Source organism: Cygnus olor, chromosome Z, assembly GCF_009769625.2.
Source record: "Cygnus olor isolate bCygOlo1 chromosome Z, bCygOlo1.pri.v2, whole genome shotgun sequence".
Lineage (NCBI taxonomy): Eukaryota > Metazoa > Chordata > Aves > Anseriformes > Anatidae > Cygnus > Cygnus olor.
Window position 1 is genome coordinate 76432106 of NC_049198.1, and position 15732 is coordinate 76447837.

Sequence of the window (15732 nt, forward strand, 5' to 3'; positions counted from 1 at the left end):
TCTCCATACTGTCGTGAATGCTCAGGCGTCAATTTCCACTTGCATCCAAACTCACCTTCATCTGCGTGCTGGTTCACAAGCTTGACTGGGAGAACTGACTGGCTTCCAAACTGTGAAAAGAAAGGGGGAGAAAGACTCTATGGCTAGAGCCGTAACACCACTCCTTTTCACAGTCAGGCCACGTCAAAGGAAACCAACACACATATTCTAGCCTCATTTCCCTTCCTGCTGGACTTGCAGTCTGTCTCACTATCAAGCTGTCCCATCTCTCCCAGATTTAGCATTCTATTACTAAACCCATACCCTGAGGAGTACAAAAAGTCTTTTCACTTCTAGAGAGCATTTCTAGGCATTCTGTCAGGTGATTGATCAGTGTCAAATGAGTGTACAGAGAGTTCAGTTTAAGCATTCTGAGATAAGAAGGGCAAATCTGCATTTTCATAACACCAGGTGGCTGTTTCAGGACCCAAGGTAGTACCATCCTTAATAGGGATCTGCATTAAATTTAAGCAGAGAGACTGTCACAGTCTTTTAGCAATACATAACTTCCTTACACAGCAAATAGTTCAAGCAGAAGGGTCTGAGCTCTAAGGCTTTCTGAAGATCAAACCCTTTGGACTCCTGCAGCGTTAGGTAAAAGATGTACTGACATCCAGACATGGACAAACCAGGTTCTAGCACAGACTGGTGTCCAAGAGGCTATTGGTCAGAAGCCTTAAAGAATGACCCTCCTGGTTGCTTAGCCTTCTACAACAGACCAACAACAGAACAGTTTCCACAACAAAGCTTGTGCAAAGCTGCAAACACAGCTCAAGAGCCAAGTAACTGATTTTTTTTTTCCTAATGGGAATGTTAAGCACATCATTTGCCACAGCCTGTGGCAGCAATCTGTTCCTGTGACGTATTCAGGTGACTTCCTGGAAGGTAAACTGGATTTTGTTTCTGTGTGAACTCTACTCTGGAATGCACTGTGCATGTTTTTTCTCCTCCACAAAAATAAGGAGATATCTTTCTACTAGAAAGCAATGTTTACTTTGTTCACACTAAGGTACAAAGGAACAACTGTATCCTATGTTGAGTTTATATGGCAAGTTTTCAGGAATGGAGGGCTGCAGCATTGTGAGAGTTCAGAGCCCAATTCCAGTTGACTCCAGCAGGGTTCTTAGGCTGTGTTTGCAGCAATGCACAGCCTTTGTTGTGGAAATCCAGGAAACTATGGTTAGGCGATAGTTGAAAACATTTTGAAGATACGATTGTACTAAATAAATTATCCTGTTAGTGCTTGTAGTGATGCAAAGCATCTTCTTTATCACTCCATTTTAACTTCATATTTAATCACAGAATGGTTTGGGCTGGAAGGGACCTTAAAGTCCACCCAGAGCCACCCCCTGCCATGGGCCAGGACACTTCCCACCAGCCCAGGCTGCCCCCAGCCCCATCCAGCCTGGCCTTGGGCACTGCCAGGGATGGGCCAGCCACAGCTTCTCTGGGCAAATCACTACTGCCTGATATTTTTTACCTTTTTTTTTTTTTTTTAACCTGATTTTTAATGAATCATTACTGCCTGAATTACACAGCAAATTCACAAATAAAATTCAACTCACTATCTCTTCAGCATGCCTGAATGCTGACCGAACACAGCCAGTTCTTAAACAAATATAAAAAAAAAAAAATCTGTGTTTTGGCAGACAATAGCTCTTTGTTGACCTCATAAGCAAACGTGTAAAGTGACCTAGTGATGCTGACACACAGCATAAAGTAGAAACCATCAGTCTATTTTGCATTCAGCATTTTGAACAGTTGATATTTCAAGATAATGATTATGTATAGATGATACATTCAATTTAGCCAACATATTACAAAAACATTCTTTAAAACCAAAGTTTAGAGCAGAGATCAAAAACAGACAGGTCAGTGGAGAAAGCGAATTGCTCTCCAGTAAATAAAATATCTTGACTGAACTGAGATGTTAGTAACTGAAACAAAGTAAGATAAGAAATGCACGTAGTTTAAGGTGCCATATTTACAGAAGGGAGAAATACTGCTTCTGGAAAACAAGAAGGAGACTCCTGGGACTTCATATTAAATGCTGCAGTATAACTGTAAATGCTGCTTCTCTTTTCTTTAATATATATATTAGTATATATATATACATTGCAGATATACACACACACACGTATATATAGGTTTATAGCTATATATGTAACAATAAGATCACTGTGAAGCAATAGAGCCACATTAGCCTTGTCCTCTAAAGAACCCTCAGTACGGAGGTTAACAATAAGCAAACCACCCAATCAGTATCATCACTACCACGGAATCTATGAGTATTTCAACACGTTATCAGAGGATCTCCACTTGCCCCAAGGAAAAGCAGAGCAGCTCACTATTTCGCCTTACGACTGTCAATAGATGGACAAGCCATCTTCCTCAAAAAAAATGCTGCAGATCAAGAGAATATATTTTAGAAGTACGCTTTGATGGAAGATCCAGCTCTGAGCCCTGAGAACTAAGATATTAAATTCTTTTTAAATCCTCAGCAATGTCAAAATTGAAGTCACATAATTTCACCTCCTGTCAACACTGACATGTCTGCTTAGGGTATCTCGAAAATACTTTTTAAAAACACCAGCTACTACTCTTTTATCAATGTAATTCTGAAGTAATTCCATTGGCAGCATCCTTGTAAAACACACAGTTAAAAGCTGTTGTGTATGGACTGTCACAAGTGAATTTATAGTCTGACAACAAGAAAAATGAGAGTAATACTTGCTTAACCAATGAACAATCTACTGCTATTAAGGAGAGAAATTTAATAATACAGAGAGCTATTGCTTATGACTAACAACAAGTTTCTGAACACATCAAACCAGAAAGTGCATGCTGAATGTATTTAAAACAATAGTAACAAGAGATGTAACTAAATTGGTCTAATAAATTGCAGGCAGATTCAGTTTGGCATTTTTTTTCATAAAGAATATAAAAATCTTCCTTTTTCCACCTTCATTTCCATTTATTTTAACTGCAATTTTTTGTTGATTTCTTTTTTTTTTTGAAACCAGGTGTTTGTGGTTTTGTTGTCGTTATTGTTTTGTTTTGTTTTCTTTGAAACTGAGTGTTCTCAGAGAAATACTAACCAGCTAATCAGTTTAAATATCAAGGGACAATGAGCCTGCAATCAGCTCAGGTTTTCATAAGTCCCACTCAAATTAATTGCAGCTCTCTTTTCCCTTATTCCCCAAAACATTAAGCAATAACATAATAACATTGGTCTAAATTCAGAGGTGAACAGAAGTTTAAGCAAATGACACTTCAGCTGCCACATCATTCCCTAGATATCCCACCTGCAGGTTACGCCTATGCTGCAGTCCCTGTACAATAACCACTTGCTTTCATGCCTCCTCTGCACTCTGTTATCTGATCTTTGCATAACAATGCCAGAGCTCTACCTGCCTGCCAGGCTGGTCACAGCAGAAGCACTATTTCAGACACCATCGTGAAGACACTGGTCAGTGGGACTCCTGCCTCGTGGCACAAGTTTAGTCTCCCAGGCACTCGTCTTCCTTGAGTCATCGGCACCCACACGGTGCATGACTGCTCAGCTCCCCCTACAAACACAAGCAAAACAGATTAAGTGTGTCCTCTGTAGCAGGCAAGCTTACAGGCAGCCCCCTCAGCCTCCTGTCTAACAGCTTCCAGCTCTGACCACCTGCCTCCTCTACCCTTAAGCAGTCCTGACACATTCTTGGTGCAAGGATGTGCTGACATCGGCTGGAGCACGCATAACATCTAAAGGACTTGATCGCTTCTCAGCAGGCCGTGCTCCTTCCACAAGGCTTACATCATCCTCACACTGTATGGGTCTTCATAATGAGGGAAGATGCTACATCCCTGTCAACCTCAACCATGAGCCTCTGCATTTCTTCACACTGTTTTAAATCCAGGTAGTTTCACTTCAGGTGAATAAACATACCCTTTTATTGCTAGAACCACTTTTCACCAGGTACACATTAAAAACTTCGGCAGGTGATTATTCATATCTCATACTGTGGAGTAAGCTCAGCAGCCAGCAAGATTTTATTCTGAGTAACAGTCAGAATGCCAAGCACATATTTTCAAAGCTTTTAACATTTTAGCTTCTCTTTTTTTTTTTTCATTTTTTATTAGACTAGTTAAAATAGACAAAAATAAATAAATGAATAGCAAAGGAAAAACAGTCCACGCTAATGATAATCATACTTCCACCAACACAAATTCTCACTGCAAACTACTCCACACATTTAACTATTACTTTTGCAGTCTCTTTAGCCTGGGCAAACTTCATTCCCCTTGTTAGGCTCAACACCTAATGTTCAAGGGCAGCCTAATTTGCCCAATTAAATCCAGAGGTAATCACATAGAACACATAGCTACCATGATTTAAAAAAAAAAAAAAAAAAAGGAAGGAAGAAAGGAAAAAAACAACCATTGATCACAGTTTTCAAATGTTTCTCAATCTTTCTTTCCCATACATTGTAATTTCTTTTTCATGGTGATTACAGGAACTTTGTAGTATCCTTTGTCAAATATATTTGAAAGTGACCAGAGGGTTCTGATTTTATCCAAGGAGGCATATAAACATTCACACATAACATTAGCTTCACTTAGGCTGTAAACATGACAAAAAAATACATAACATGAAAAACTCAAGAAGCTAGGTAAAATTTTGAAGGTTATCCTTAAGCCCAGCTCCCTCTTCGTACCATACTTCACCATCAAGTACTAAAGTATTACTTTTAAGCTAAGATCTCCAAATGTCTGGAGTTTAAGATATATTTCTTTATGATCTTTTACTCAGATTTACCAATACTTACTTTAGGCATAGTAAATAAATAGGTATCACTAATCTGCTTTAAAGTGTGGTGGAAGTTTTTTTTGTTGGTTTTTTTTTTTTTTAATTAAAGTACGTATACTGGAACCAGCTGTAATCTGCACATAAGTGTCTAAACATGCGAGTGAAACTGACAGTTAACATAATTCAGTATACTTGACAGGAATGCCTGTATTGATGTAAAGCACCTCTTCCTACCAATAGCATTTGTATTCATGCTATGTATGTGATACCACTTTACCACATATAAAGTAGGTCAGGTTTGGTATACTAACAAGCCCTTTTCAACTCACTGTACATCAACCTCTTGATTTGGAATTTTGAGTATAATTTGGTCTCTTAACTATCCACAGGAGAAAAAAAAAATAATAATTAAAAAAAAAATTCCTAGGTAGGTTAAAGACCTTCTTCAAAACTCAACAGCATTTATGCATTACACTAGGCTTTTCAGTTAACCCAGAATCCCAGAATATCACAGACTTTAGCCTACTATAATATATACTGCCTTGATACAATACTGGAAGAAACAGTAAGACAACTTCTAATCCCTCTGACAGGAAAAAAAAAAAAAAGAGAGAAGAAAAAAAAAGTTACCCATAAATCCCTTGTTAAATTCTATACACACACACACACACAAAAAAAAAAAAAAAAAAAGAGAGAGAGAGAGAAAGACAGTACAAATGAGGCAGAAAAATTAAGGGCATTTTGGGTTATTATTAGCTATGTAAATTGAGCATTGCACCTGCAAATATATTTAGGATAAACATGATGATTGCAGGGCTCACAGATTTTCCAATAGCCAGGAAAGCTCCTTCAAACAAAAGTTTTAGCAACCAAGCCAAGATTGTTACAATGAGATAGTTCAAAATGCAAGCAATTACAATGGTTCTCACTGTAATTATAAACCATTTCTGTCTTGGTGTCTCTGACAACAAAAAGGGAGCTTTACATACATCATTGTACAGGAAGACCTCAAAACTAGATGAATACTATAAAGTAGCTCTGACTTACCCTTTACATGACAGATTCTTGCAAAGCCTCTAAAATAGATTCCATATAACAAACATTCCAATACCTATTTTATGTGAACTTCAGTGAGATACAATTAAAGGGCTTTAAGAGGCTGACAATTTAAGGGTTGAAAGGGCTTTGAGGTTAATGAAAAAATCTGTCAGGGTAAAACATTATTGTCAGATGCTCATTTTTGCCTGTGAACCATGTTTTTGCATATACAAATGAGACTTCACATCCATAAGGAATCATTTATATGAAGGAGCAATTTTTGAAAAATCCCCCACTGTGTTAAAATAATTTATCTAGGTACATTGCAATATTGTCACTAAGCACTACCAGGTAGATCTACGTTCAACCTGCTTTCATAAGCAACATTTAATCCATAAATGTACGCCCAACTTCTTATAATACCTGTGCTCTTCAGAAAGATTTGATGCTACAGTCTTTACAAGTGACTTGTCTGCCTAATATTCAGGAATGCCACAAAGAAGTTCCTATGACTTTCATAGTTATGATTTAAGAATATGAATTACACTGGTACTGTGTTACTTCTAATTGCAATCCTAACAGTAAACAAACTGGTACAAATAGTAAACAAACTAGAGCAAACAGACCACATTTGAACACATAGACCCTCTTTCAGGTTTCAAACGGAGAAACCATAGCATTTCAATCCAGGTTGAAAACAGAAAATCTAACTGCTTATTTCTGTTTAATGTTCTTTAACGTTTATGTCTGATACAATAATTGTAAAATGTCATTAATGTTAATTACACAATTCTAAACAAAAACTTGAGTTGTATATGTGGAGCAGCAATTGATAAAAACAAAATAAAACAAAAAGGCAGATGGCTCACACGGAAGTGTGAGGTAGACTTTTGCATGTAAAGATATTCCAGTACAAAAAGAAATCCCAATGATTTTATCCTCTTGATTGTAACATGTCAGGTTAAATTGAAACCTGCATATAGAATCACAACATACTGTAACATCTATCAGAGTAGTATCTTAGCTTGAATATCATCAAGGATGATCCTGGGAAACAAAATTCATAATTGCACTGAACATTAAGAATCTGCAACTCAGTAAATAATTTGTGCATGTAATAATATTCTCATGTCTTAATCCCAAATAATCTCTCAGTTCTCCTTAGGTGACTATATGTATTCATTACTGAAAGTACAGTTGTACAAACCTTTTGCCTAAATAAAGTGATGCAGCTACCAAGAAAAGCACAAATTCTATCCCCTCCCATTTCCAACTTTAAATTGCTACAACTATTCTACACCTTTCTGTGGACCAGCATAAGATTTTGTACAGCTACATAGTGAACTGGATCTGTGAAATGGTCCACTAAAAAAAATAAAATAAATAAAATAAAAAAGACCTGGCAAAAACAACCATCATCCTTTGAACTGGGACTTACATAAGTTATTTTCAGTCTGTATATATCTTCAGAAGTTACTGCATCAGTTTCAGACCTGACAAAAGGCTTGCACATCTGAAAGCTTAGCAGTTTTTAACAGCTATAACCAAAATAAAATATTAAAAGATCTCACCCCTTGCAGTGACATTCTGTCACAGGCATCCTTATACTAACAATGTCTACAACTGTATTGTAACTGTTTCCATAGGACAATTCCTCTTACTAGTTGATTTTACTTTCCAGTGACTTACAGGGGATCTTTGGAAGCAAAGAAAGTAACTTCTTAACGTAAGAATTATTTTAAACTAACAGTCTTTCTTTTCTTTTCCAGTTTTTTCAGCCTTTCATTGTGTTAAATACAGATGCTTCACAAGCTATCACTTCTTTTTTCAGTTGATGATCCCCATATCATTTTTAATACTATTCTTTCTTCATGTTCTTAATATATTTTTAAAGTTCAGAATATTCACTTTGCTAAAAAATAGACCTGTCATATATAAGGTAAGCTAAATTACTGTTATGAAAGAAACTCTTCTACAGTTGTGAAATTAGAGTGAGACACTGGTAAATTATCCTATCTCCATCACGGATATTTCTGTTAGCCTACACCTTTACTATGAATATGTAACTAATATCAATTATATACCACCTCTTATAGCTTATTTTCAACCTTTCCGTTTCATTATTTGAAATTTAATAATTGCTTGAGCTTATGGTTAATAAGTCAGTTACAGGTGATTCATCCTGACCTTACAACCAGAGGGAGGGGACTTCTAATTTTAACTGTTACACAAAATAGTTTATCTTGCCAACAAATATGTGGGATAATTTCTAAAGAAAACCCATATTTTCCTATATGTCTTACATAATAGTCGTTTTGTGTCCTGAGGCCACTGTCCATGATACTACTAAAAATGTTGGGAATATATGCTACTAAAATATTTTCATGAAATGCACACACCTGAACTTAACCACATACAATTTCAGTATTGAAAAATACCCACTTACTCCACTCATAAAACAGGACCAAAAAATCAGTAAGACCTGTATCTTGGTACCATTTTATCTGTGACTAGAACACAAGGAGCTTAGAAACATGATGGCCCTGCTAAGATGTCCCTAAGCTTTCTATGCTTCTTTCATCAAGATCACAAAAGTTAGACATCCAAAATTATCTACTTTAGTTACCTGTTCTTCTTTCTTACTTGTATTTTTCCTTATAGTTCAAGAAAAGCTTTTTTTTTTGTAGTGAAAAGTGAGCACCAGTGAGAAGCAGTACCTGAAAGAATTCATACGAAAGTCATATTCACAAGCAGAAAAACATAATATGCAATTGAAGATAAAGAAGATAACCTGAGAAATCTAAACTAATAATTTATTTTTTTTAAAGAAAAAAGAATTGTACATATAAAAAGCTGGATATAAATTAAAAGGCTAGATTCAAGTATCTGTAAGTTTAAAAGCCAGAACGTTCCACTGTAATAATCTGTTCTGGCCCTCTACATAGCACAGGCCAGAGAATTTTACCCAGTAATTCCATTCGCAAACCCCACAACTGGTCTGTGTGTTAGACAGTATTTTTACAAGGGCACCCATTGGAAAAATTACTATCTCCTACAACAATCCATTCTGACACCTGATTACCTTCTATAGTATATATATCACTCGCCTATATGTAGTATACATATCACTCACCTATATGTAGTATACATATCCCTCATTATAGTATATCACATTTATAATAATTTATACATCACATTTCTAATAATTTGAAAGGTAGTATCTTTCTTTGCCAAAAAGGCAAATGAGTCTATTTCTCTAAACTCTACCTGCATGATTTTCTCAAACCCCGGACTGGACAGAATTACTGTAGCCTGTTAATAGGCTGAGGTACTTCATTTCCTAGTTCATATTTTGAAGGCAAACAGATGTGAGTCGTCATATGAATTTCTTCACCAGTACTGAAACAGCTACTCCTGAAAATTCATCTGTTTATGTCTACATAGAAAAGATCTGCAAACCATCAGCTATAGGAGTAAACTACTATTTCTAATAAAAGCCTGTAACCGTATCACTGTAAGAGTCATCCAGAAGATTTCTGGATTATCTGGAAGTCAGGATACCAAATCTACTGCTTTTGTCCTTTCTAACATTAATCTGTGTGGATATATGCAACATAACCCTAAAAGAAAATGATGACACCTCAACCTATCACAGACTTCTCAGAATTAAGTTGATCAGCAAAACACTGTAGTATCAGGATTCAATATGCATAGGAGGGACGGTGACTAAACTCTGACAGTGATGGAGTAATATTTTCTACTACAGGCTGCTTAGCATGTTTCTTCCCAACTAATGGCCTTTATGAGTAAAACAAAATCTGTATGTATGAAAGGTCAAAGTCCAGTAACAGCAATGTAGTATTGTGTCACCACTCTTCCCACCAGGATGGCTACACCAGCTGCAGTATGCCAAATAATAAAAATAATAATAACAATAGCATTAGGACAAGAACTGCAATCGAACTCAGTGAATGAAATATCCTTGAGCAAAAACTACACAGTCATGTTAAACAGAGAATAAATTTTAAACCATGTCAATGATTGCTTTGTGCATTTGCTGCCTTGGAGAACAAACTAAAACAAGGAACTGTTTACCTGGTCCTAAGTAATAGGAAGGATCTTGGTCTGGTTGAAAAATTTCACCAATGAGGTGCCACTGAGTAACACTGATCTACACCTATACTCAGCATCTCTTCAGCAGCAACAAACAACATAGAATCCACTACAGGAAGAGAGAAAAAAAAAAAAAAAAAAAAAAGGTAAAAGAGGAAAAAATCCAGGAATTATATCCTTGTAGGTGGCATGGTGACCACAGAAGGTAAGCAGACTACCATGTAAGAAGCAGAGCACCATCGCAGTATTAATTTCAATTAGGAAAGGCTTGAGAATGGGTAGAAAGAGACCTGGCTGGGCTAATCAGCATGGGAAGCTAGCAGAAACAGGAAAGCATTTTTGAAAAGTGAAGAAAAAGAGTTGTAAACTCTGACGCATAAAATTAAAAACAGAACAAGAGAGAGGAAAACATCTGAAACACAGCTAGCTAAACCACAACTACATCTACCAACTGGAAAATGGTGTGCTAGAGTTCTGTATTGCCTATTAATGGTCAAGGAATAAAGAAGCACTCACAAAAGACAAGTCCACTAAAAACAAGCTTAAGTGTATCCTTTGTACTATTACTCACTGCAGAAAAGAAAAAAATGTTTAGGTTGTATGTTGTGGTTTAATCTGGCAGGCAGCTAAACACCACCCAGCCATTCGCATCCCCCCCACCCTCACTGTGAGGTGGGGGAGAAAAGCTGAAACACAGGGTAAAAACTTATGTGTTGAGATAAAGACAATTTAATAGGACAGAAAATGAAGGGTAAATAATAGTAATGATCAAATAATATACAAAGCAAGTGATGCACAATGCAATTGCTCAGCACACGCTCATCGATGCCCAGCCATATCCTGAGCAGAAAGTGCACACGTGCGTGCGCGCACACATGCAGATTTATTGCTGAGCATGACACCTTATGATATGGGGCATCCTTTTGGCCAGTTTGGGTCTCCTGTCCTGGTTGGGTGCCCCCCAGCTCCTCCTGTACCGACAACCTCCTTGCTGGTGGGGCAGTGTGAGAAGCTGAAAGTCCTTGGCTCTGTGTAAGCACTGCTCTGCAACAACTAAAATATCAGTGTGTTATCAACATTGTTCTCATCCTAAATCCCAAACACAGCACCATACCAGCTACTAGGAGGAAAATTAACTCTATCCCAGCTGAAATCTGGACACTTTACAGTCTGCTTTTGTGAAAGACGCAGCACAGCACCTTCATGAAAAGCCTATGGTAGATCTGTGGACAAAATAAGCACTAACAGATAACCAAGACCAAATTACATGATCATACAACCCCTAAGAGAAATTATGAAAACCATCTGAATGACTAATGATTACGTTAAGCTCCCCATTAAAAAGTTCCTTGAGCAGCAACTACAATACACATTTATTCCAAAAGTTTCCAAGAAGAACTACATGATTGTGAGGCTGTAAGCTGTACAGTACATTTTAGTAGACATATAACAATTCTAGAGCAAGCAGGTGTCTGAATAAATAAGATCATGGCCACAGTAGGAGGAGGTGACTATTCCGTAACGAGAAGCTCTGCATTACAGATCTCTTGAAGCTCTATGACAACACCAATAAGCATATAGATGAGGATGACTGGGCTCAAAATTCCAATTTCCAAATGGATTTCGACAGAGTCCCTATACAGTCAACAGAACAACAAAGCAAAAAATTTCTGGTAAAAAAAAAAAAAAAAGTGATAATTCCTATTTTTGCAAAACACTCAATTATAACTACACAGCTAAATTATATTGCAGATAATTCAAGAGCTACATTCCAAGAAAGTCAGAGATACATCCTAACACACTTTAAGTATTCAAAAAACTTTTTATGTTGCTTTTCTGTGTCTTCTGCTTGAATAGATTTTGCCTCTCAGTACAACTTGTAATAACAGCTCCTTATTGTTCCTTAATTACCCTATTTTCCAAAACAGATTTTCTAAATAGAAACTAACGTAATTACGTCTCACTGCTCAAATTTGCAGTTCAATTAACCCACCTATACAAATGTGTCATGTTAACAAGCAAAAAAAAAAAATCCTGGTTTTAGGATTTTTCCTTAGATACTATGTAATTATGTAGAAAAACTTTTGAAAAAAAAAAAAAAAAGTTGTGTCCCTGCAACAAATAAAGAAATTGGAGCATCAAACTGTACTGGGGAGAGAGAGAAAAAAAAAAAAAAAAAAAAAGCATAAAAAGCATGCCTTTGGAACAACGCACGTGAAGAAGAAAAGACGGATACAATCATTTTAGAAATTATTTTGCAGGGTTTGTTATTCCTTTTCCAAACATGAATGGTGTTGATTTTCTCTTGTATTGTCCAACCTTAAGTGTAACCTTCAAAGAATATGCCTGAATATATTCTTGAAAGTTCGCAATACAAAAAATATTTGCTATTATTTATCTCGCCTACATTCCCTTGCCTTTTATCAGTTCCAAACCCATTGCCACCGGTTAAACCGATGCCCAGTGACCTGTGGATGTAGCCCTGCAGAGACCAAGCACGGATTTTGAGGCGTCTCTGCCGTTTCTACCGCTCTACAAGCGAGTGAAAGGACTCGGAATCTCCTTTAAAATCTAGCCCCAACTACTTGCAGGATTATCCTGAGGTAACACTGAGGTTCTATGGGTCTGTCACGCCTACTCCTGTAAGCGGAGTGGCGTACCGTGGTGCCCGTCCCTCACAGCCCGCCTCCATTTCCCGCCCCTCACCTGGGGCCGCCGCCACTCCTCTTCCCGCACGGGAAGCACCCCAGCCACAAAATGGCGGCCGGCCTCCATCACCGGCGAAACGCCCGGTGACCCCTCGCGACCAATCACACACTGTCGTTCTGACCACGTGATCACCGCCAGGACTACAACTCCCATCGCGCCTAGAATTGCTCCTGTTTCCCTCCCCTCCTCCCTGCAGTGCCGCCATTTCCCAGAGGGCACCGGGCCGCGCTGCGGGAAGGTCGAGCAGGGGAGAGGGGGTTAGCGCTCTGTGTCGCTATCATGCTGGCTGCCGGCGTCCGCAGGTTCGCCACCTCCGCCCTCCGCAGGAGCCACTACGAGGACGGGCCTGGGAAGGTACCGTGAGGGAAATGGAGGAGGCCCCGACCCGCTGCGGCGCGGCACGAAGGTCGTGGGGCAGGCCTCGGCCCGTGGATGGGGATGGCGGGGCTTGGCTGCGGGAGGGTTGTGAGGGTTGTGGCTGGAGGCAAGCCTGGGACTGACCCCGAGAGCTGTATGGAGGCCTGCTCTGCCTCGGGCTTGCTCAAGGTGAGCTCGTCCCTCAGTCATCTCCGGGAAAGTTTTGGCATTTAGTCGGGTTTTAAGGTTCCAGGGAGCTGGGTGGTCTTGTGAGGAGCAGAATGAGTGCTCTGCTGGCACTTCTGCAGCTGGTATCCAACGGGATTTGGAGTCTGGAGATAGTGCTGTTATGGCCACAGCAAGGTGATGCAGATGACTTTGGTGTCCTTCCCTGCAGCCTTCTGGTTCTGTGGTACAGATGATGAGCTTTTGCAGTATGAGGAGAAACAGTGATACTGTAAACGCTTTCTGATGTACCTTTGTGCTTAGTGTGCTTTTAAAATATACATCTAAAGCTTAATTTCATATACTTTACATGATGAAAAAGTTCTTTGTAATAAAAATAATTAAGCAATGGAAAGAGTTGCCTGGAGGCTGTGGGGTCTGTGGGGCATCAAGACATTTACAGTTGACTGGACAAGCCCTTGACCAAACTGGTTTCTTTATTCCTTAATGTGAATTGGTGATGAGAGGGGTATTGGACAAAATGACTTCCAGAGGCCACTTCCAAACTATTGCAAGGACGGGGTCAATTGGCCTGAAAGGAAGGGAAAATATTCTGAGAATGAATATTTGCAGTCAGTTGTAATCTACCTGTTAGCACTCTGGGCCTCTCACTGCTGTCAAGCAAATGAGAAAGTAATTAAAATGTACTATATTGATTGCAGAACTAAAATTCATTTTCTTTTCTAGAACCTTCCATTCTCTGTGGACAACAAATGGCGATTACTTGCAGTAATGTGTGCATTCTTTGGAAGTGGATTTGCTGCCCCTTTCTTTATAGTCAGACACCAGCTTCTTAAGAAATGAAGGGGACAGACTGTAATCGCACTAACTGGGTAACTGATTTTGTTTGTTATTCTAGCAGAGTGATCAAAACTGAGCTTGAGAGAATCTAAACTCATTTACAAGCTTTATAACTTTTAATACCTCCCAGACCAGTTGCTTACAGTTTGTGGCTTGCAGTTCCTTCTAAACTCAAATGATGAGTAGGCTTAAGTTTGCTCTGCTGGGCTGCAGAACTCACTGATTTGTGAACTTTGACTGCCCCAAAGCCACACCTCTCTGAGTGCAGCTTCTTGATAGTCTTAAACTGGTTTAACTGGCAGTGGAGTGGTACTAAATTGTTTAATAACTATAAAAGAAATTCTTTTGAGAAAACAAACCTATACTTCACACAATGTGTATGGATATGTGGCATATGTGATGTAAACAAAACAGTATGAGAATCTGTGATACTGTAAACGCTTTCTGATATGCCAGTTAAAACTCAGAAAACAAAATCTCTTCAGTTCCAGTTTGATAATGTCAAAACAACCACAACACCAGCATAAAACATTCCTATTTATTTGTAGTGCAAACTGCACTTAACATAAGATCATTAACAGCAGATGCTGTTAACTGATGCTGATGATATTTTTGAAGACAAAACAAGCCTCCGCCATTGTTCCAGCCTCTGGAAGTATGCTACTTTCATTCGGAAGTCCTCTTCTGTTTATCTTAAACTGATTCCACTTTGGAAATACCTGATGCTGTTAATTCTCTAATCTGAGAAACAGTATTTTTGAAGAGCTGGCATGACTGTGTTAGTTTTTGGAAGGAAATACAGCGATTGCTGGAATGTCAGAATTGGCACAAATTGTAAAGTCACCTGTATAATGCTTTTGCCAACCTGATGGTTTTGTCTCCTTAAACTTAAATAAAGAGGGGACCTGTGCAGTATTAGAGTATTTAGGAATGTACACGTTCATATAAGTAAAGGCCTTTACTGCAGAAACTTGTGGTGGATGAATTAAAGCATGTTAAAATTAAAATATATCATCAAGGTGAAATTATTTCTGTAGCTTGCTCTAGATGCAGAGGTTTAAGAGTCCTTAAACTTGTTAATTCTTCTACATTTTCTTGCAGAGTTGAAGTCTTCTATACGGCAACTTTAAATGGAAAAAAGGATATCTGCAATTGTGTACCATGCTGGAGATGTCTAAATAAATGTCAAATCTGAAGGTCCTGGGCTGTGTATTTTGTGAAATTCTTGCAGTGCTTTTTACAACTGGTTTACACTGGGAAGCCTTTCAAATTGCAGTCTGTTGACATTAAGTTAAACCCTAGTATTCTAGGGAAATGGAAACATCCAGTCTCAAAACTGAAGTTGGGCTTAAAATAGCTGGCTGAATGTTTAAGTAGTTTTACTAAGCTATGTGGTTTTCTCCGATAGTCTTTGGACTAATCGGAGAATAACTGTTTGGGATAGATTATAGCCCCTAAACCTGACAATACGGGTATACTGTCACCATAATCCATGCTGCATGTGTTTTCAGTATTTTGGGCTGATTAGTTGAGAACATTCTATTTGACTTTGCTTTTACAAAGTCATTCTGAAGAGCTTGTGTTTACTGTAGCTCCTTTCTGTGCTGTATTACTGTTGCTGTGTGCCCTTCAGATCTCATTAGCCTTCACACTAA

At 38.4% G+C, this 15732-nt stretch overlaps 1 protein-coding gene, 1 long non-coding RNA gene and 2 other non-coding genes across 6 annotated transcripts in view; 3 read left to right on the top strand and 1 right to left on the bottom strand.

Moving 5' to 3' along the window:
* LOC121061934 (cytochrome c oxidase subunit 7C, mitochondrial) overlaps positions 1-15277 on the top strand; it is a 29702-nt gene extending 14425 nt beyond the window's left edge. Inside the window, exons 3-5 of the mRNA XM_040541412.1 lie at positions 12891-13048; positions 13964-14109; positions 15179-15277. Coding sequence (XP_040397346.1) covers positions 12974-13048; positions 13964-14080 — 192 coding nt within the window. The 5' untranslated portion in view covers positions 12891-12973 and the 3' untranslated portion in view covers positions 14081-14109; positions 15179-15277. The remainder of the gene's footprint in view (positions 1-12890; positions 13049-13963; positions 14110-15178) is intronic.
* LOC121061936 lies at positions 1519-12891 on the bottom strand. 3 transcript variants are annotated; one of them, XR_005815337.1, is made up of 2 exons: positions 12692-12891; positions 1519-3608 (listed from the first exon to the last, which is right to left on the bottom strand). It is a non-coding gene; the product is annotated as an uncharacterized LOC121061936 (long non-coding RNA). The 3 variants fall into 3 exon arrangements; XR_005815339.1 differs by lacking the exon at positions 12692-12891 and adding an exon at positions 12646-12683; XR_005815338.1 differs by lacking the exon at positions 12692-12891 and adding an exon at positions 8499-8555.
* LOC121062401 lies at positions 13464-13527 on the top strand. Its single transcript, XR_005815537.1, has one exon. It is a non-coding gene; the product is annotated as a small nucleolar RNA Z39 (small nucleolar RNA).
* On the top strand, positions 14468-14529 carry LOC121062400. Its single transcript, XR_005815536.1, has one exon. It is a non-coding gene; the product is annotated as a small nucleolar RNA Z39 (small nucleolar RNA).
* Positions 15278-15732: the final 455 nt, after the last annotated feature.